The sequence below is a fragment of the Pteronotus mesoamericanus genome, unplaced genomic scaffold (genome assembly GCF_021234165.1).
Source record: "Pteronotus mesoamericanus isolate MK-2021 breed Mesoamerican mustached bat unplaced genomic scaffold, CSHL_Meso_final contig_2, whole genome shotgun sequence".
NCBI lineage: Eukaryota > Metazoa > Chordata > Mammalia > Chiroptera > Mormoopidae > Pteronotus > Pteronotus mesoamericanus.
The window spans coordinates 2,822,086-2,844,245 of NW_026555084.1; the positions used below are offsets into that span (position 1 = coordinate 2,822,086).

Below are 22,160 nucleotides of genomic sequence, written 5' to 3' on the forward strand. Positions count from 1 at the left end.
CGGACCCTCCACTTTTAAGTTTTGAACCACTTAATTGGCCCAGTGTCCAAAGGAGGACTTGCCCCAGGCCTCTGATTCAACCGCTGTCGCTGGATTCCTTCTGCTCCCCAGACTCAGCCTGTCCAGCGAACAGAGGCCAGGCTCAAGTCATTTTTCCCTGCGGACATTTTCTGTTTCATGCTTAATCTCTATCTAGAGCTCCCCGCCAGAAGGTTCATGTCTGAGCAGTCAGAAGGTCTGCAGAGTTAGTCTGAGCCCGGTCTTGCGCACGGCCCTTTGTTCTGGGAGAAGGGATGTGCAAAGACATCAAAAGGTCATGGGAGGCCCCTGGGTTGGGTCTACCTTTTGGGCCACAGTGTCCACATTTGAAAAACTAACCACAGGTTTGAGATTCTACCTCACTTTGAAAAGTACTCATAGCATGAAAACTTAATGTCTTTAGTCTTTAATGTCTTTAAAACGTTTGAATTTACTTCTTGTATTAGAGGTTCGATGTGGCCACCACAGAAAGTGGTTCAGATTCTGCCACCCTTGGGGTGTTGAGTTGGCCTGCGATGTGTCATGTTTATCTGCATTTCCTCTCCGAAGAAGCTCAACGGAGGCCATGCTCTTGGGTTTTTACCACTTTGCTTTAAATTCACGCTGGTTCTCAACTCAAACAAAATGAAGACTCTAAAAATAGGCAGTAACTTGCCTGCCTTTTTCCTAAGGCGGTAAGTCTTCTTGGGACATAAAAACTGCTTGAAAATTATGCCTTGATGTCGCTGCTGCTGATGCCATTGACACTTGGACAGCACCAGTGCCTGGAATGGGGAGATCCTGCCGCCCTTTCTCCTCCCGCTGGTTCTGACGGTGACTTCCAGACACTTGAGAACGGGGCGAAGGTGTGTCTGTCCTCGGCATCCAATTCCCAGCCCAAATCCCAAACCCCCGGTGTCCCTCAGACATTGGGCATCCTGAGACAGTCGTCCCAATGTGTGTTCTTCACGTATGTTCACACATGACTGCCTGAGAGCAGCGCTGTCTCTGAAAGATTAGGATGATGAGATGGCCGAAATAGTCAGGCCAACGTCAGCATCCCTCCTCTTGGCTGAGTATGGGGCTAGCGGCAGCGGTGCCCCCGAGATGAGAGGTCAGCTGGTGATCACTTCTCGGGCAGCCCATCAGGCAGTGCTGCCTCGTGGGGATGCTGGTGAAGGGACGCCGATGCCCAGGCGGCTGCTGACACTGACATGGGCTGACCACTGTGTTCCGGCCCCGCAGGCCCCCACTCGGAGCCTCCGACCTGCAACGCCAACTCCATCTCCTGCCCCTCGGCCTGCACGTGCAGCAATAACATCGTGGACTGTCGAGGGAAGGGCTTGACGGAGATCCCCGCCAACCTGCCGGAGGGCATCGTTGAAATGTAAGTGCCCTGTCTGCCCCTCTCTGTCCTTGGCGAGGCCACCTCTCTGTCTCAGCCAGTTCTCCAGCAGGCTGGAGGCGTGCTGAGCTGTTGGAGATGACTGTTTTGAAACCACTCAGGAGTCTCTCTGCTGTCTTTCCAGGCTTTCCCAGGTATGACAGCTCAGTGGGCAAGAGCGTAAACTATGGCCCATGGGCCTAATTGGCTTACCAGCTGTTTTTGTAAATAAAGTTTTATTGGAACACAGCCACACTCATTTGCTTATGTATTGTCCATGGCTGTTCTGGTAAGGCAGCAGTGAGTAGGTATGACAAAGGAACTTATGGCCTACCAGCCTGCTATGTCCTACTGGGTCCTTCATAGTAGAAGTTTGCCAGTCCCTGCCCTGGAGTCACTGTGTCTATATCCTGGCTCCACCATTACGAGCTGGGTGACATTGGGCAAAATAATTGCTCTTTTTCGTCTTTAGTTTTCTCGTCTATGATAATGTGATGACTATAGTATTCTCGATGGGTCACTGTGAAAACTAAACGAAAGACTGCATGTGCGCATTTGATACAGCCCTTAGTCCAGGGGCAAGTGCTCTAGAAAGTGGTGGTGGTGGCCCTTAATCATTTCCATTCAGACCATTGTCCTCTAGATTGGTCTCTGGGGAGAGGCAAGGTTGTGCGTGTTGATGTGCGGGCTCAGAGGCTCCCGTTTCCAATACAGCATGTTGGCCCGTGTGGTTCCACCTTGTCCACTCTCCCCTCAGGCATGAGGAAGTGCCAGTGTCTCACTCTGGATTGAGCAGAGTGTCAGCCGCCACCGGCCCCCAGGTCACTCTCCATACAACAATAATTATTTTCCTTTTCCACCTTCCCTTTAGGGGGCTTTATTAAAAACATGATTAGACAAAACCCTCCTACTGAAAACATCATTAGATAAAATCCCTCCAAATAAAGGACACATATTTCCCTCACCTCTCTGCTTCATCATCTCCTCCACCTCTGCCTCCTCTGCAGAAACCTCCCTGAGTTCCCAACCCACTCCAAGAGGTGGCCTGTTGACTCTTTTGTTCACGCATACATTTAACAAATACCTATTGTGAGATCATTGTGTTCCAGTCATTGTTCTGTACAGACAAAATTTCTGCCTTTACGGTGCTTTCATTCTAGTGGTAGGAAGAGTATGATCAACAATAAACAAAGCAAAGTAAATTAGACAACATGATAGAAGGTGGTGGGTTCTATGGGGAAAAATCAAACAAGGAAAGGACTTGAAGCAAGTAAAACAAAAAACAAGTGACTGCCTGGAGGAAGAGCGTTGCAGGGAGAGGGAATAGCATGTGCAAAGGCCCTGAGGTAGGAGTGTGCCTGGTATACCCCGAGGCCTGTGTGGAGTCAACACAATGGAGAGTGTTAGGGGATGGGGTCAGAGGGGTACAAGGGGCCAGATCATGGAGGCAGTTTAAGGACTTTGGTTTCACCCTGCTTGCCTTGAGAAGGAACACACGACTTACAACAGCGGAGCTGTAGTTTCTTCTTTCTTCCTCTGCTTTGCCAGCTTTCCACTGATTTCCTTTAACACTCTCTTCCCCAGCCCCAGTGGACACAGTCCATGCCTCTACCTCCTTCCTGTAGGCATGACATGCACACCCCCTCTGGCCTTCACCCAGCTCCACTCAGCAAGACTCAATAGTGAGTCCCCTTCAGGTTTTACTGTAACTCTCTTTCACTCCTCCTGGTCCATGGCGCTAGCCTTGAAGAGCCCCTCTTCCCATGGAATTCCCTCCGACCTTGCCGCCTCTCCTGCTCGTCCCTCTGCCTCCCTTCTTCTGCGGCTTTCCTTACTCCTGCCCTTACTCTCTCCCCTTTCTGCTCCCTTTCCCCTTCTCTTTTTCTCCCTCCCTTGAGTCTTTCTCCCCTTTCTCCCCCTCTCCACACCCACGGCCTTTCCACTTCTCTTGCCAGCCCCATCCCTCTCTCCAGCCAGCTCACCCTTTGCTCTTCTTTATAAGAGCCCCGCTTCCCTCTCCATCCCACCAAGGTAGGACTCCGGCCCTCCCGAGATGGATGGACGTTCAAGACAGAACTCCTGCCCACATTCCTGTCATTTCAGACTCCTGTAGACTGTTCCTTTCTTGCCCCATCTGCCAGGTTTTTCCTTTGGTAGGCACAGATTTTCCTTCCACCAGGTCTCAAACCACAGCCCAATGAAAGAGGCCAGTCTAGGCAGTCCAGCCGTAACCATTGACCCCCTACCCCAGCCCTGATTCAGGAGCTCTGAGCCTGCCCACCCTGCTCTACTGCCCCTGTCTCTAACCCTCAGAGGCACCCAGCTCAGGTGTCTGGGAGAGAAAGTGCAGGTGACCTTGCTGGACGTGGGACCCATGCAGACCAGACCAGACCTGGGCTGCTGAGCTCGCACCTGGATGTGGAGTTTTAACAAGGATAGTAGCAAGCTAGAGTGGTGATTTTCAAAAGGCTCTCTGGTTATTACTGAATTTTTCCTGATGTGGGATAAAGTGAGAAAAGCAAAACCAATATGGTGCTTTTCCATTGAGCTAAATTAATCAATTTCAAGGAGGTCCTTTATTTTAAATTCCTGGACATCCTTAATTCTGTTATTGTTCTTATTAAAAATACCCTTTGTTTTATAAAATGACAGCCACTGAAAGCAGAATATGTGTGAGTGTGTGAAATATGCATCTCATTATATGTGTGATTATTATATAATTATAAATCCATGTTTCTATGTAAGTATGTATTATGTATGACAGAGAGAGATCACCTTAATTGGCCAAGTAAAAAGTCTGTGAAATCCAAAAGTCCAGGGATGCCCAACCCAGCCATAGTGTTTCCAAAAATAAGCAGTCACAAACAGCACTCAGCTTCTTACCTGGGTCCAGGGGTGTCCAACCCACAGCCTACGGGCCGCATGCTGCCCAGGATGGCTATGACTGCGGCCCAACACAAAATGATAAATTTACTTAAAACTTTTCTTTCGTTCATCAGTTTTCATTAGTGTTTGTATATTTAATGTGTGGCCCAAGACAACTCTTGTTCTTCCAGTGTGGCCCAGAGACACCAGAAGGTTGGACACTGCTGGTAGACCATGCATTCAGGCAAACCCACATTCTGTCTGCAGCCGTGACTTTTAGCCATTGGCAACTAACCTTTCCGAGCCTTGGTTTCCTCAATGAGAAGTGCAGAGGCTCACAGTACCTTCTTCACGGTTCTTGTGAAGGTTGAGTGAAGGTATGCTGTCAAATGCTTAGCGCTGGGTCTGGCATGTGAGATAAACTATGTTAGCGATGGTTACTGTTACGTCACTACTACAAGTGGCACTCCTGCTATTGCTATGACCCCCACTTTCATTAGGCATGGGAAGAGGGGTTAGATGCTGTGGGAGCAGGGGCTCCCTGAACCAGAGGTCCCTCCATAAAGCTAGGTCAGTTCTTTGAAGGTTACGGTTGGGAGAATGGGTTCAAGAGCTAGGCTAGCCATTTGCATGATGTTTTGAGCCTGGTGGTAGCTCATCTTCATGCAAATATACGCAGACATGCAAATAAGGCTGCCCCTGCTTCTGGGGCGCCCAAGCCCACCAGGCAGATTGCCCAGGACTTCTCTTGCTATGCTTGCCTCATTCTCCTCTATGATGAAATGAAGCTGAGACATCAAAGCAGGTGAGGTGAGACTACAGTTAGGAGGCTCCTGGGAGAGGGGACATATAAGAGAGAACTTTGACAGGGAAACCTGCGTGTTCCCAAAAGCAACAAAGCCCTTGCTCGGGGACTTGTGTGTTGGCCTACACGTCTTTAAAGCAGCTGAAATGCATCATCTCTGCAGTGAAAGGAGACCAGCAGATGGAGAGGCTGAAAGATGAGAAAAAAGGAGCAGAGAGTTGAAACTGCAGGTTGCACCCCAGGATGAACAAGAAGCAGCTGATTTATCATCCCAAAGTCAGCTGAATGTGACTTTTTCCTTTTACTCTCAACAACCCCGCCTTGTGTTCATAACCACCTATGCAATCCATATTTCTCCTCTCTCTTTAGGGATGCTTGGCACCAAATCAGACTTTGTACTTCCTACTCTCAGTTCTTAGTTATTAGTGACGCTCCTACACCTTGGGAGAGGTTCTACACTCCCCAGCATTTTGGGGAGGGAGCTATCTCTCATGCAAAGCGATCTGGCAGGCTCTTTTAGATTCTTTCCAAAGCTGATCTCCTCACATAGCAGAGCCAACTCCTCTAAAAATAGCTTTCTCCCAGAGAACCCACGGCGAGACAGTTCACTGCAGCTCTTCCTTGAAACTAAGCTCCCATCAGCCAGGCTGTCCTTGCTGCTCCCTGACGTTTCTCTGAACCAGCTCCAGCCTCCGGCGGGGACAAGTTCTGGGAAGAGCCAGAGACCCACACTCCCCTCCATTCTGTCATCTTCAGTCCACCCTCCTGGGTCCCCAGGGCTGCAGAGGAACCATCTGTACCTCAGACCCATCATAATCTCTGTCTCACCATCTTCCGTTCTTGCTCACCACCCAGTGTCGTCCCGCGTCCCGTGTCCTCTGCTATAGCCAGGAACTGTATTCCTCAGTCTGAGGATGAGCCTCAGGGTCGAGTCATAAGTGAAAGCATCGAGGGGGAAAAGCCACCCCACTTTCCGCCCAGCCCCGCCCCAACACCACCGTTTACCTGGGGTGGGGAGACAGCTGCTTGACAAAAGCAAATATCCCCCTTGGCACTGGTCACCACGGGGTTTAGAAAAGAGAAAGAACTGGAAAACAAGCACAAAGGCAGCCAAGAAAACCAAAGGGCTGAAGGGCTCCGGAAATCTTTTGACACCAGGATTCTTAAACCATCCTGAGAGGCCCAGGATTCTGCAGGTCTGCCCTGGGGAAGGAGGCGGGGACAGGGGCAGGGCACGGGCAGGCGGTGAAAGGGAAGCCGATCGGGCAGCAGGACAGTTAAGGCCCGGGCCCCGGGGTGGATAGTCCCGTGTGTGAATCCTGGCTCTGCCCCTGGCTTCGCACACATTTCTCTGACACCCCCTGCCTCACCCCGTTCCCCCGTTGAGAAATGGGGCTCGTCATGTCTGCTAGAGATTTCCCATGGATAGTAAGTAACATAGCATGTAGAAAAGTAATGCAATGTTTGGAATCTAAATGGAATCCAAAAAGAAAAACCTTACGCCCATGTATACATATACAACATGATAGAATGATTAGTCTTAAGTCCCCATACTATGCTCCATTCATTTTTTCTAAGATGAACAAAAAATGTCCTCTGTTGGAGGCATCTGAGCATATGCATATAATAAGAGCAAGTTTGGCTCTATGTGCACACCTCTGTCTCCTGCAGGTAACGCCAGGTGTGCTGCAGAGCAGGTTAGGAATGGCTCAGGTCACAGGGGCCCGCGTTCCTTACCTTTGCCGTTAACCAGACACATAACCTCAGTGGGGATGTCTAGTTCTCACTGACTTCCTGCAGAACTGCCGGGAGCAAAGGTGAAGATGGGAACCCTCCCCGCAGCCCTATCCCAAGCACAGAGAAGCATCAGGAACTGGACCTCGGGGCTCCAAGAGGTGGCCTTTTCTCCAATCAAATAGCCCAGGATGGCTTTGGAAAAAGATAAAATGGAATTTCCTTCCTGCAGCAGGGTCTGGACATCCTAAGAAGAGTTCCCAAGTCACAAGGAGACTAAGACAGATGGGAAAGTCTTAGGAGTCATTGTGAACTCTCACGAAGGTGACTTATGGGGAAGCAGTTTGGCCTAGGGGTTAAGAACGCAGGCATTTGAATCTGACCAATCTAGGTTCAAGCACAGGCTCTGCCATTTACTAGCAACCTGACATCAGGCAAATTGGCCCCTTTGTACCATGACTTCTCCGTCCATAATATGGGTGTATTAATAACACCAGTTGCTTTGCAGGATTATTGAAGGGATCAAAAGGGCCGGTGTGCAAAGAGCACAGTGTCTGGCATAAAAAGGCATGAAAAGGCCTCAGTAGATGGTAGCTGTTCATCGCTGGCACTGCCTCCACCCCGTCTCTGCCAGAAGTCCAACGACGCTCCAGCACCTCTCTGCCAGGTGACTTGCCGCCCCTGCCGGTCTTCCTGGCATTGTGGTGACTAATGTCTTGCTAGCAATATATCGTGTTCGGTTTCATGTATGCACATGGCAGATCATTAAGGAAGCACCAAGTAACTGGGGCAAATCAATACAGAACACAAGCGGCCGAAATTCCCATCAGGTGTTCCCATTGTTCTTACTGGTGCCAGAAGATTGCTCGGATGTTTGATTTCTGTGTTTGTTTTTATGCAAGTTCTATTAAATCAGCCTGCAGCCTGAAGAATGTTTGCCAGACAAAGAAAGACCCATGTGCCAGTTAAGTGAGACCCGACACAGCTAGTGGCTCCAGACACACCCCGGAGGGTGCCCGTGTTTGCTGATGTTAATGCTGCCTTTGTCCTTCACACTGAATTTCTGTTGCTGGGAGCGTGGATCTTTGCGGGCTTGTTCCAGGCTGTGGACTGGGCGACGTGTGAAAAACAGCAGGGGCGCCTGCTGCATAGAGACGCGTGTGCGCAGGGCCGCTGCCCGAGGATGAGCACAGGCAATGACTGCAGGGGCGCAGATGCCTCCGCTCCACAGGGTCGTCAGCTCGGCTTGGCAACGGAGAGCTCGGGTCTTCAAACTGGATGACGTGAGTTTGAGTCCCAGCCGAAGCTCCTCCGGGCTCTGTGAACCTGGGCCAGAGACCTGACGTCTCTGAACCTCAGTTTTCTCACGTTTAACATGGGGGTGGGGATGAGGAAGAGGCTCTGCCTCCCAGGGTTATAGATACCGTTGGAGAAGTCATGTAAAACTCAGCCTACGGCCTGGCCTCTAAGCACCTGAGGCGCAGTGGTTCTTGCTGTCGGCACAGCCTCCCTTGCCTTTACATCTGAAGTAGCTGAGGAGTCACAACTACCCACCCCCAAGACAATCTCCGACGCCCCTGGGGCACGGCTCACCTCAGCCTCACGGCCCTGGCGCCCCCCGGGGTTGGGTGTCAGCCGGCACCGCAGCAGCGTGAGAAGCGGAGACGGAGCAGAGACTGGGCCCTCCCCGGAGCGCCCGTCTCGAGAGCATGGGACGTACCCGAGGCCCCTGCGGGGTTAACAGGCTCCGATTGGGATTCTTTGTTCTCTGTTCAAAGTTCACATCTTTGCACTCTATTTGCATACTTTATACATATTCACAGCTCTGTTCCATCTTCCCTCAGCTGCCACAGCCATTTTACACAATACCTGCTTTTGCAGAAGCTGCACGATGTCTCAGGAGGGGCACTGGCGTCTTAACCCCTTGACCTTGCCTGTGGCTTTCAGGAGGCCACGTTAGTCTCTGGGCCTCAGTTTCTGCTTTTTCAGAAAGACAGAGAGGCAGCGTGTTCGGCGGACAGAAGCAGAGAGTTGTCAGTTCTGCCACCTACCAGCTTGGTCACTTTGGACAGGCTATTTGATCCCTCGAGGTTTTATTTCCTTCACTCACAAAATAGGGCCAACACAGCCTGCCTCGTAAGTGTAAGGATTAGGAAAGATAATAGACATAAATCAACTTAACTGCATAAATAATAGCTCTTCCTGTATGGTAGCAATAAAATTTGGTTGTGTGATGGGCCGTCTTGTGAGGGATTAAATCACCAGATGATTAAACCCTTTGGGGACAGGTATTGCCTCCTGCTCCCTGATCCCTCCCTCCCTCAGCCTGGCAGCCACCCCTCCAGTGGAGGTTAATTGATATCCAACTGCCTGGACAGCCAGCCGACCTCACTCCCAGCGCTGCCCTGACTTGCATGGGCTCTGGGCCCACAACCAGGAGCGGTGGGCCATGCTGCAAAGCCGAGGGGGCTGCCGTCGCTGACAGGCAGCGGCTCGCTCCAGAGGCACATCTAGCCTCAATCCCTTGCCCAAGTGGCAGGTGAATTGCAGGACTCCTGGAGAGCATTTGCCACCAGACCGGCAGCCCCAGAGCCCCATGGAGCTGCTGCCTTAGCAGAGAGATCCCGGCTGAACGCTGCTTAGCTGGAAAACGAGGATGTCCTGGAACTTCTCAGTCAAGGCAGCCTCCCTGAGTTCGCTGCCTCGGCCGGGGGCTGTACACAGTAGCCCACACCTCTGAGACCTTGCGGCATGCTCTGTGGCTCACCGACAGCCAGCCTGGTCCCTGTCCAGCCAGCCTGGTCCACGTGCCCAGCAGCACCCGCCCCCCGCCCCCTCCAGGGGGCCACAAAGGCTCTCTCAGCAGACCGTGGCAGCCTCATTTGTAGACTCTATTCATCCAGCAGCCAAGAATGATCTGTCCTCTCCCCTCCTGCCCGCCCTTCGTTTTTCTACTCTGTCCCCCGCTTCCCTTGGCCTGGAGAGTGATTTGTCTGTGTTATGGGTTGGCCTGACAAACCCTTCCACATTAGCAGCTGAGATGTTGTTTGAAATGGGAAAATTGCTGGCAAACTGCTCCATTAGCCGTTCCAGTAACAAATACTCTGTTCCCCCAATGAAGATGCGATCACAGAGGCACAAATTAATACGACTGTCTCCCCTACTATGCGGCAGGGATTACTCTTCAAGATGGATAGGTTCTTCCCAGCCAGGAATGTGCGTCCACGAGACGGAGCCTCCGAGGGAGCCGGTCCCTCCTGTTGCTTCCTTCTGCTCCCCCCGCACCCCCTCCCCACACACACCTTTTTTTGTGCCTTCCCAGCTGAGGGTTTGGGGAGCATCCCTGCCAAATGAGGAGGTGATGAAAAGATGCGCACCTCGGAGACGAGGGAGACGGATGAGGGAGGACGCTGAGCCCTCAGCCCGGCCAGGCGCCATTCATCACCTCGAACAGAGGGGCCCACCTCCTGCTCTGGCGTCTCCCCACCACACCTGTTCCTGGTGACAGGGAGCCGTTTGAGAGATGAGAGGATAAAGGATGGAAGGGCTCGCCTGCTCCCCATGGCCCCTTCTCTTCCAAGGAAGCTCTAGGCTTTGGGCCCGCAGCGTCTCTGGTCTTTTCAGACTGATAGGAGAGGAACATTTCCAGAGTCCAAGAGGTGTGAAAGCCATAGATTCGAGCAGCAGCCCAGGGGAGTGAGTGGTCTGGTTGGGTCTCCTGGGGACTCTGGGGTGTCAGGGGGCCAATTTGACAGACGTCAGGCTGAGAGCTAAAGATGTGAAGGCTCTTTCCCCGCCATATGAGAACAGCCAATAGGAAAACCCAGAAATAAATACTGAACATTATGCTGTACACCTGAAACTAATATAATGTTATATGTCAATTAGTCCTCAAAAAAAAAAAAAAAGAAAAAGAAAAGAAAAACCCAGAAATGAAGTCAGCCATTGACATTCCTGCCTGTCCAGGACCCCAGCAGCAGTGTGGTCCTCGAGGCGGTTCCTCAGGGCCCTCAGCCTCCGCTGGCTGATGGGCGGGTGGCTGGTTAATTGACCCTTCTCTACTCTGTTTCCTAGACGCCTGGAACAGAACTCCATCAAGTCCATCCCTGCTGGAGCCTTCAGCCAGTACAAGAAACTGAAACGAATGTGAGTTTCCACTGGGGAGGGACGAGCCCATATGTTGTCAGTGTTGGGGATGGCATGTCACGTGTAGTGGGCAGCCTGCTCAGGTGCCAGGCTATATACCATTTGTCCTGCACCGTTCAGTGTTGGACCTAGAATGTGCTCCTAAGGTTGGGAGGGAAGGTTCAAGAGTGTTACACTCAGATGATGAGGTGGAAGGGTTTTCACACTCATGCACCTACATGGGCAGCTGAGGGCCCCCCACCTAGAGCAAAGGAAAGCGATCTTTCCTCAGCTGAGGTGGAGCTCATTTGACCTAAAAGTCCCATATCCCCTTTTTTATTGTCCCTGGCTTTGAGAGATGTGGACCTAAAGTAGGAGCTTCAGCAGAGATGTGACGGTGGCCCTGTGCCCTTGGAGCACTGTCGTCACCAACAGTGGTACAACCGCACACACATTCATTCACCAGATACCCGGGGAAATGTCTGCTGTGTGTCAGGAGCTGTGCTGGGGGCTGTGGGTAGCACAGTGAACTAAGACAAAGTCGCCCTCGTGGAGCGCACATGTTCGGGCAGGAGAATACAGAAGCTTAAATGGATGAGCACTAGAAATCGCTGTACAAGAAAATAAGGCGGGGGAAGAGAATGGTGGCGGGTGGTCTTCAGGAGGGCTCGCCCACGGGGGCTTCTGTGGGCAGGTGACCCGAATGAAGGGAGTGAGTTGTGACAAGCGCCGAGGGAAGGACACATGAAAGGCAGCGGGCAGCGCGCAGGGCTGTTTGCACAGTGGAGTGTGCGTGGGGGTGCGTGGGGGTGAGTGGGGATGGAGCTTGAGAGATGGGTAGGACCTAGAGCCCGTGGACCCTTTAGACTATGGTAAGAACCTTTTATTCTTTCTAAGTGAGATCAGAAGGTTCTAATCCTCCAACAGTAGGACTCTCCCATACTGTTGGGGATGACCATCCCCAACATCCCCAATACCACCGTAACCAGCATCGCTGCGGCCAACATCTTAACGCCTGGGGACACCAGAGCAGCTGTGCCTTCCTCACCACAGCATCCACTGAGAGCACGATGTCCCTCGTCCCCCCTACTGTGGCCCCTCATCCACGCCACCCTTCCCCGCCATGTGACTGCTCTGTGAGTCACTCGGGCCTGGGCACCTGGAAGGGAGGCGGGCAGGGCTCAGAAGGGGCCCCTCCCTGCAGTCACAGATACAGAGAATCCGGGACGGGGCCGCCCTTCCCTCTCCCAGGCTAAGAGTCATCTGTCACAGCCCAGCAGTCAGGACGCTGTCCTTACTGCCCTCGCTCCCCCTCTCCGGCCCGCACGGAGGAGAGAGAGGAGACAGGCGGGAAGACGCGCGGATTCGTTGTTCCCTTCTGCTGGGGGCTGAGTCACCGGGCTCCCTTGAGGAGGAGGCCCACGGGAGAGAGGTCAAGTCCTGCTGGCTCCTTTTGTGCTAAAAATAAACACCTGGAGATGCAGTGGCATCAGTAGGCTTTACCCTCAGATCTCAGGAAGCCAACTCCCCATCTCCCTGGAAATCCAAACCAAACAAGGTCTCCTCCTGGTGCAGTTCCAGACCCGGAAGCCAGCACAATGAGGCTCTTCTCCCCTCCCATTGGCGGCACTCCTGCTGGAGGGGCTGTATAAATACAGGCCTTAATATTTAAAACCCCGGGCCATTAATCTCAGCGGCTCCCCGCTCCCCCTGCTCGCTCTCCGTAGCCCGCCTCACCCCTTCGCTTTTAAAGCCTAGCTTGATTATGCAGCCGGATAGTAATTTCAGTGAAAAATGACAAGTTCAGTCATTGCCCCAACCTATATCTCTTGCATGATTTAAGTTACTGCTCTAATTTTTTGGTGAAGTCCAGGTAATTTAGAGCCTAGCTATGTGTATACCATCCTCTCTTCTTCCTGTTGGACTCGCCGTGAGCTGTGCATTCAAAATTCATCAGACCTTCTCAGTCATGACCTGGACAGCGAGTCTCATTTTTGGCTACTTCTGTTGGTGTTTATAAGGATGCCCTTTTTTCCCCAAGTGAAGGGTGGTAGAGAAGAGAGACCACTTAAAAATGTTCCAGCTAATGGAATTCCAGAAACCCCCACTGATGTGCAGGGCTTGGGAGGGCTAGGACCCCTGGGGAGAATGGACTATAAAACCCTAAGTGTGAACTCCTCCTGGGTGTAGTGACAAGTTTATCTCTATAACCTGATAAAAACAGGTTCCCTCTCCACTATGAATGAACCGTGGCCTGCTCTTATCTCTGATAAGAGGCGGATGAAGAATGCTCCCTGAATGAATGCCTTTGTCCCCACCTATTTCTAGTGGTTGGCTTAGATAAAACTGTGTCCAGGTAAACACTAGTAGAGAAGCCATTTTTAGGGAGAGTCGGGGCCCTGGAGAGGACCCCTCGGTCTTTCAGAGTCGGGTACCTGGCCGCGCTGGCCCTGGGCACGCCCCTGTGCTGTTCTGCCAGAAGGGCGCATTGAGGTCCTCACTTGCACAGTCTCAGGTAGAGCAGAATTCTGCAGGCTCCCGCACGGCCGCGTCGCACGCTTTGATTTCCCGCTTGACCCTTGTTGGCACGAGAATTCGCCACATCTGCCCCAACAGTCTGGAGAGACCGCCCGCTCTCAGTCTTTCAGTTTGTAAGTCCCAGGAGGCTGGGCCAGGTCTGAGACTGACCAGGTTCTAAAACACTGTGGCCTGAAGTGCTACTCGGGGACCACCTGCACAGAAATCACTGGAAGTTTGTAGCATAGGCAGGCTGATTTGTAGCAGTCGGGCTCTCCATGGGTGCATTTTAATAAACACCCCGGGGAAGCTTTGTGGTCTGAGAACCACTGGTCCGGAGTGACCCAAACGCCCAGAGTCTGTTCTGGGACCACCCTGATGGTTGGGAGGGGTCCAGCGTGGAGACAGGGGGTCACCTGAAGCGTTTCCCAGTCTGCTTTCCTAGTCAGCATCCATCAGAGCGAAATTCAAGGCAGGCTCAAGATGCTGCCTCTGTACCTACATAGCTGCATCAAGTCCCTTGTGACTCCAGGTCCCTTCTCTCACAGGGCCACGGTTTCCTCCTGCAGAGTTAAGAATTAAGAAGTGACCACCAGGGTCAGCTCCTGGCTACACTATTACTTCTCTAATTTCCACTCCCCGCCATCTCCAAAACCACAAGACATCACACCTTGTGCTGTTGAGGGTTGGGACCTAGTCTAGTTGGGGCTGCAAACCAGGTGGCCCTCCTAGGCTAAGGTGGAGGGCTTCCCCACTGATCACAGAACTTCTGCTGCGCACTAGACATCTAAGGGCCTGGAAGGGACATCGGGGTCAGGAAAAAAGAACCACAGCAATAAAACAGTTTCCCCCAACCAGCCTAATCTGAACACAGGCCTTGTCTGCTGGCCTCAAAGGCCTTGCTTGGCAGCCTTGCTGAAGGCAAGCAAGATTAGGATAATCCGGGGCATTGACTTGTTAAAACCCTCACACATGAATGGCGTGCTGAAGAAAAAAGCCCAGGGCAAGCTGACGAGTGTGCGAGCACAATCTGTGGATTGGTTAGAGACGATCTCTCCAGCTAAAAGGATCAGCTCGACAGCTGTGCCTAAGAAGCCTGACCCTGTGAAGCACCTCTCAGTGAACAGGCTTGGGAAGCAGGGAGGGCAGGGAGCCGAGGCCTAGGCCGGGGTGGTTGCAGGCCCTTCTGAAGGCTGTAGGCGGAGGGGAAACAGGCCACAGGAGTGTGCTTTTGGGGGAGCTGGGGAGTCTGGCCCCCGCTGAAGGCAGCTGCTTAAGAACCTGCTTAGATGTGCCTTCCTCTCCGTGCTCCCTTGTCTCCTCCTTGTTGACCTGCCAAGACCCCAACCCCCTCCTTCTGCACGAAAGCAAAGGCCCATTGATTTATTTTGTTAAAGGGAACGAACCGGAGAGGTTCCCGTCTCTGGAAATGGGAGTATCTGCTTCCAGTGGCAGGAGCCGGAGGCCACCCTGAGCTAATGACTCCGAGAGAAAGGCTGCCCTCAGAGAAGGGCCATTAGCGAGAGGCAGAGGCCGGCGCTCGGAGGCCGCCAGGGCGCTGGCCAGGGCTGCCCTCCTGGCTCTGGGAGGATGCGGGGCCTCCCCAGCAGCGAGCCGGGTCGGCGCCTTCCGGCACCCAGCCTCCCTCTTGCTCCCACTGTCCGCAGCCTGGAGGTCACGTCCTGGGGCTGGCCCCGTGCGAGGGGCAGCACCAGCGACAAATCCTCATCGCGAAGCCGTCCCATGAGATTCTCGTGGCGCGTTCCACCACACGGCCTGGGTGGGGCACCGGGCCAGACACAGCCTCCAGTCCCGTCAGAGCCTCCTGGCGGCTCACAGGGGACAAGCCACCGGGGCGGCGACATGACTCAGGACTTCGGGGAGGGGGGAAAGCGGCGTTTGCTGAGGCCTGAGGCAGAGGAGGATGCATAGAGGACCCCGCCTGTGTGTGGGTGAGGCAGGTTTCGGCTTCACCTGTGCCGCAGTTGTTGGTGTGTGACCTAGACATGGCCGTAATTCAACTCGGTGCCATTTCCCTCCTACAGATGAGGGCTCACACAGGCAAAGACATATGTCAAAGCCAAGGTGCCCACCAGGGTGAGCGTGCTTTGAAAGCCAGGGAGAGTGATGCACGTGGAATGTATTTTATTATGAGGCGGTTGAATCGAATGGTCTTGAAGGTCCTTCTCTTGCACTACAAATAAATAAATGGGTTGATTAATTAATTCTCACCATTTTGAACACCTGAAATGCTTGATTCACACTTAGGAATGTCCTTTGAGCTGTGTTCTCAGACTCTGCTGTTCATGTTTTTAGAGACATCAGCAAGAATCAGATATCGGACATCGCCCCAGATGCCTTCCAGGGCCTGAAATCGCTCACGTCGCTGTAAGTGGGGAGAGGAGCCACCAGGGGCCGAGGGGGGAGCGATGCGTCCACGTAGTTCAGGAGGTGTTTATCAAGGCTTTATGTTCCCTTACACACTTGTGGCAGCCTGGTTAGAGAAACAAATATTTCTTCAGGGGAAATTGATCTTGGGGAATATTTCTACAACCCACATGCATTATTTCTATTGATTAAGTGCCCAGCAGCCTTCCCAGTTATTGGCTTTTAATTCGAATGCACCTTCTGCTCTAACCACACTCGCCCCTCACACCCCGCAGGCCTCGCGGCGCTCTCGCTCTCAAGGGAGATGGGGGAGGGGTGTAGCGTATGCTGATGGCCAATGGGCCCGTTCCCCGTGGCTGTGGCCTCGTCCAGGATTCAGGACCCTAGGGCAGCCCACTGGGTGGGGCCGAAGCCTCGGCTTTCCGGGGCTCAGAGACCCTGCGGGGCATGAAGGGACGGCGCTTTGTCCCGACTGTATCAGTGACTCCCCGTGTGTCACAGGGGGCAGTGGTACCTCTCCTGCCTGGCGCACATTTAATGGTGACGACGATTACAGTGATTACAGTAACTGGCAGCACTTATTGAGCACTTGCTGTGTACCAGGTACTGTTCCAGGAGCCCTGCAACTTCCCCCTCACGACACCTATAATACAGACTCCATCCTCATTGCTCTTTCATGGTTGAAAAAAGTGAGTGATCTAAGCTCCACGTAGACCAGGGTTTTGTTTTGTCTTTTTATCCATTTTAATCCTGGCTAAATCTCTGGCATCTCAAACAGTACCTGGCACACAGTCACTGTACAAAAGAAATCTTGGTGGATAAATAAACGTGATGTATCCTAAGTCCTCTGTAACAAGTGGGAGCCTCAGATCTGGGCCCGCGCAGTCTGCCTCCGGCTCCACAGTCTCATGCTCTGCTGCCCCTGGAGAAAATGCAAAGAGTAAACAATAAGACACAACAAAGGTATCATCGGTTGATACTGTTAGGTCATTTGGTGACCTGCCCGCCCAGGCAAGAGCGAGGCTGCTCAGAGCAAGGCAAGCTGTCCATGTTTGCCTCCGTTTGCCTAATGAACAGGCGGGCAGGTAGCAAGATACACGCTCTCCCCCCACCTGGCCTCATCCGCTAAGAATGGGCAGAGGGCAGGGAAGGCTCTTGATTCAGCTGTTGCCTGCTGCTTGCAGAGTAAATTAGTTTCATTTATCGGAGAGAACATCTGGCCGGGATATCAAAGACAGGGTGGTGTGTGAGATCAGTGTCTGCTTATTGTGCTGAAGATCACAGGGAGGGGAGAAGGGGCAGCGGCCATCGGCCCGCCAATCCAGCCCCGCCCCCACCCCGCCCTGCCCCCACCGTCCTGTGCCCCTGGGCTGGCTTCCCTCTGCTGGGATCTGGGGACAGTCGGAAGACAGTGAGATGCTTCCGGTCTCTCGGGAAAAGAAATTCAAAATATCGTTGCCCAACACGAAGTTGGCACGCCACTCGCCAATGTTGAAATATATTGGGGCACCGTTTATGTGAAACGCCCACCACCCCCAATCTGCGCTTTCGCCCATACAGTGGGCACCTTCTGTATGCTGAGTACGTTACGGGGACTGAGAATGCGGCAGGGAACTGGGCAGACGAGACCCTTGTCATGGAGCTTTGAACACAGGCACACCTGGTCCAAACTCAGGGGAGGCCGAGGTAGAACGCAGGTCCTGTTCACTCCTCCTTCAACAACGCTGATCATGCTGGGCAGCGTGCTCAGCTCTCAGCTCCAGGGCCCAGTCACGGACAAGCCACATGGTGTCACCACACAGACTCCAGCCAAGGGGCCAGTGGGCATGGCACAGACTATTTCTAAAATAAATAAATACAGGCTGGAGCGGAAGCAGGTTTATGGTTGTTCGTATGGAAAATAATGCAATCATTAATAAATAATTATACAAGAGTCAACTCTTTTTGCGTACTCACAACTATAAACCTGCTCTTGCCCCACCCTGTATATAAGTAATATAACATGATATGATGAAAAGTGAGAAAGAAATAAAAATAGGGTAAGAGGGAGTGAAAAACGGTAACCGAAATATTCAGGGGAAACTTCCCAGGGAAGAGGTTCTTGAGCTCCCACCTGCAAGGCATGAAGAAGGCAGCCACAGGCAGGTCTGGGGGGAAGCCGGGTGGGCCTACCCCCAGATGCCGCAAGGTGTCCCCAGCCCCTGCCAGCATGCCAGAGGGTGATTGCGACCCACTAGGCGTCGGGCGCAGGACGGATGATGTGAGGACGCCCTGCCCCAGAGCCCGGGCCCCGCCCCGGCTTCTGCTCCATCGAACTTCGGACGTCAGCTGAGATGAGCAGGCAGGGGCCTAACTACATTTGGCACAGTGAGCGGTAGATCGTTAATATGAATTAGAAATGTGCGCCTGAGCCATCATGCTGACTTTTATTTAGTCATTAATTTGTTGAAACATTAATGAAACACACCCACAGGCTGAGCGACACGCTCGCTCTTCACTCCCGGTGGCATCTAGAGAATGGGGGTTTGGTCTCTCTCCCGTCTGACAGCTCCTCATCCTGACGCTTTACCTCCTCAAAGACACACAACAGCCTGAGTGGGGCCTAAATATTGCGCTCATTCAGTGCCACGGCAGGGCCCAAGAGGGAATTAAAAAACAAAAAACAAAAAAACCCCACACCTGCTTAGCTAAGTTCCCTCCAGCTCAGAGGAGGCTGGACCCAAGGGACAGCAAGGCGTTTGCCATGGATGAGACCGGGGAGCGGCCAGCGTGTCCTCATGCCCGTGCTGGGGGCCAGCAAGACCCACTGGGCTGCGGGCTGCAGGGGAAGGGCCAGCAGGCTCCTTCCCCGAGCTTCACACATCACCAGAGGCCAGCCCGTGAGTGGGAGACCCAGCGTGAGGGACCCTGCAGGCCTGCAGTGGAGGGGGGTGGGTCAAAGACCCCCAAGCACCTCGGTTCCTGGAGCTCAAAGAACAGGGAACAGGGCGGGCATGTAGATACTGCTACCCCGCCGAGGTCACAGGTCCTTGTTCCCCACTTTTTCCTGAGAGCCCACCCTCGACTGGGCAGTCTCTGGGCCAGCGGGGCAGACCCACAGGCAGCCAGCGCCCCGGTGGGGTGGGCAATGAAGGGCCCCGCTCAGGCGTCCAGGACACGGAAAGGAAGCATCCTACAGGCTGTGCTCGGCCTGATCATTACTCGCTGAAGACAAGAGGACACAGGGCCAGCCAGCCACCCACACGCCTTATTTATTGCCGGGGTGTGAGTCACATTAGCAGCTCAGGGAGACACCACCCGGGGACTGTTCCTCCCCACCGAGGATCATTTTTTGAGCTGGGCTGCCCAGGAGGGCCCAGGCGGCCTGTCCCCGCCCGCCCTGGTGGCATGTGCCTGCTGTCTCACTGGTGCAGAGGAGGGGTGAGGCAGACCAGGGAAGGGGACACCCAGAGAGCTGGCCGCCCCGGAGCTGGCCGAGGCGGTGGCCTCCGACACGAGTGGGTCCCCGTGGCCTCACGTCGGCAGTGACTGCTGTCTTCTCCGGTCTTTTCCAGGGTGCTCTATGGAAACAAGATCACTGAGATTGCCAAGGGACTCTTTGACGGGCTGGTGTCCCTACAGCTGCTGTGAGTAGGAACTTTGTCACTGTTTATATCTCTGGGGCTGTGTGCAGGCTCTTTCCTGCAAACTGAGCATGCTCTGTAGAGTTCTTCCTTTGACTTGATGCACAGCAAAGGCGGGGAAGATCTGAGCTGTCCGGCCCTTACCCCCATCGCCTCCTTTTTTTGGAAGGAGAGTCAGGGAGTTGGCAGAGGGAGACCAAGGTCAGTGTGAACAAACCTAAAGGACAGAGCCCAGGAGCCTGGCCCAGGCAGGAGCACTACCCACAGGCCTCCGGGCGGGAAGTTAAGCCAGAGGTGAATCCTACGAGGGACACTAGGAACAGGGAACTAGAAGGCTCACACACCAGCAGCCGGTGCCGAAGCCCTGACGGAGCGGCTGATAGACATGTGACCTTGGGGAAGCGGGGGTGAGGGGGTGAAATAATCAGAGACGAGCCCAATCAGTCACCGACGTGACTGTATCTGGGTAAGCTATGGCTGAGTGGAAAGTGTTTATTTAATTTAAAGGAAGATTTGTTGCCTTGAATTTTAAGCTCTGGGATTATTTATTTGCATTTATCTCATTCTGGTCATTTGAGCTTGAATGTTTGAAGAAGCTAATTGAACTCTGATGTGGAGAGGCACGGGAAGGACTTGAGCTCACCCTATACTTTACGATTTTTATGGCAGGGGAGAATTATCTCAGGGGTGTGCATAGGTGGCAGTAGCACCCACACGCATGTTCTATGGGTGTGGGGACGCATGTGCATGCATGTACATGTCCATACTTGCTCCATGTCAACATCAGGACCCCTGGTGGTATTAGGAATATTGAGCATCCTCGCAGACAGGGCGAATAGCAGGACGCAGCACGTGGCGCAGAAGGCTCCCAGCCTCTGAATGGCACAGGTTGTGAGGTCAGAGGTGCGCCTCTGAGTTCAGATGCGTGTGTGTGCACACGTGTGTATGTGTCTTTAAAATCACCTCCAAGTCACAGGCAACGAGGAAGGGGGAAGGTGTCTCCCTGCTCCCATGTGGTTAAGGGAAGCTGCAGTGTGAGGCTGCAGACCAGGGAGCCAAGCTGGGTCTCCCCATGAGGGAGAGGCCAGGAGCAAGGCTGGAGAGAGTGAGGCAGGCAGCACACCTCACCGGGGGTGCCGCCGAGGCTCTTCGCCAAGGAGGAAGCAAGACTGTTCCTCCCGCCGTTCTCACATCCTTCCTCCCTACCCTTCCCGTGCCCTTTAAGGCTCAGCCTGGATAGACTCTCCTCAGACAGTTCAATAAAGGGAATCATGTCGCGGAGAGGTGGCCAGCGAGTCTCCCGGCACATCCGTCAGAACAGCAGTCAGGCTTGTTTCAAAGACGCTGAGATCAGGAGAAAGAAAGCACCGCCTCTTTTCTCTGCACTCCCTCCCCTCTCCGCTCTCCCCTCTTTCCCGGCATCCAACACACAAAGTCGCCAGGCGGGCCTGTCTGTGCCCACAGGTCCCCACCCTCCCCTCCGCGGGCTTGCAGGCAGGACATGCCAGGGCCCTGCGGGGAGCTGGGTGTCTCGCAGATGGTGTTCTTTGCTGGTGGCAAAGAAGCTGGAAGTTATAACTGCCGCCATAAGGCTAGTTAACCTTAGCTATTCATCCCTTGAAAGGAAAGTCACAATAGCATCTGCCTTGAGGTAGATTTGGGGGTATCGTGGGCCCGGGGCTGGGGTGAATAGCCTTTCACAGTGTCCTTTTACAGTCTTTGTGTTTGGTGTGAGGAGACAAATGCCCTTGTGCTTGTGAAGGGGAAGGAGAAAGAGAAACAGCGTGCAGCCAAGTGCCTGGCACAGTGCGCAGCACGTAGCAGGGACTCTACAAGCGCGTGTTTTTTTCAAAAAGGGAGCGTATGCCCACTTGGAGCTGAGCGCAGTCAGGAGGCGACGGATCTGCAGGACTTCACACGGGCCAAGGAGGCAGATCCAGTGTCACGTCATTTTAAGCAGATGGAACTGAGTAGCTGAGAGAAAAGGCAAAGCTCCTCCCACCCCAAACCGCCGGCCCAACCCCCAAGCCCCCCACCTCGAAACCAAGAGCTGACACAACTCAGACAGGCTGTTTCCAGAAAGAACCAGCAAGCGTGGCCGTCACTGGGTTGTGACCTGTTGTTGAGCAGTTGGAAAGCAGGTCCTGATTAGATCTAATTCCGCGCTCAGCCCGCCGTAGATTGGATTTCTCCTTGTTAGGCCTGGAGACGTTCTGATAAGAAGGCTCTGATTAGAATGCCCTGGTAGTCTGGGCAGTTTCCTCTCCTTTGACATCAAGGTTTTTTGCAAGAGATTTGTGGGGGTTTTTTCCTCCTCCGTCTCAAATTATTGGCGCTTCACAAAGCTACAGCGTCTTCCCCACACCTAGTGACCCTGGACAGTCCCCTTCGGCACCTGTCATGGTGCTGCCAGTAATAAAGTGGCGACACTCTGGTGGCCTGTCCTGCCTGCCCTGTCCTTCCCATTTGTCCAGTTTTTTCAACCATCCCACCAAACTTCCTTACAACCCTCCTGAGTCATTTTCAAAAGAGCTGCTGTGTCTCCCTGTACTTAATCCTGAAGAGCTTCAATTCCTACAGTCAGTCATTGTATGAACACACGGTCATTAGTTATTAGCAGCAACTCTTGTTATGTTTAGGGGATGCCAGGTGGTCTGTCTGTCTCAAACAGGAGGCTGGGAGGCAAGGCGGGTGCCCATTG

General features: G+C 53.3%; 1 protein-coding gene across 2 annotated transcripts in view; it reads left to right on the top strand.

Moving 5' to 3' along the window:
* SLIT3 (slit guidance ligand 3) overlaps positions 1–22,160 on the top strand; it is a 520,298-nt gene that overhangs the window by 423,625 nt on the left and 74,513 nt on the right. For both annotated transcript variants that reach the window (XM_054568067.1, XM_054568069.1), the window contains exons 9-12: positions 1,264–1,405; positions 10,881–10,952; positions 15,765–15,836; positions 19,391–19,462. In XM_054568067.1, the coding sequence (XP_054424042.1) occupies positions 1,264–1,405; positions 10,881–10,952; positions 15,765–15,836; positions 19,391–19,462 (358 nt within the window). The remainder of the gene's footprint in view (positions 1–1,263; positions 1,406–10,880; positions 10,953–15,764; positions 15,837–19,390; positions 19,463–22,160) is intronic.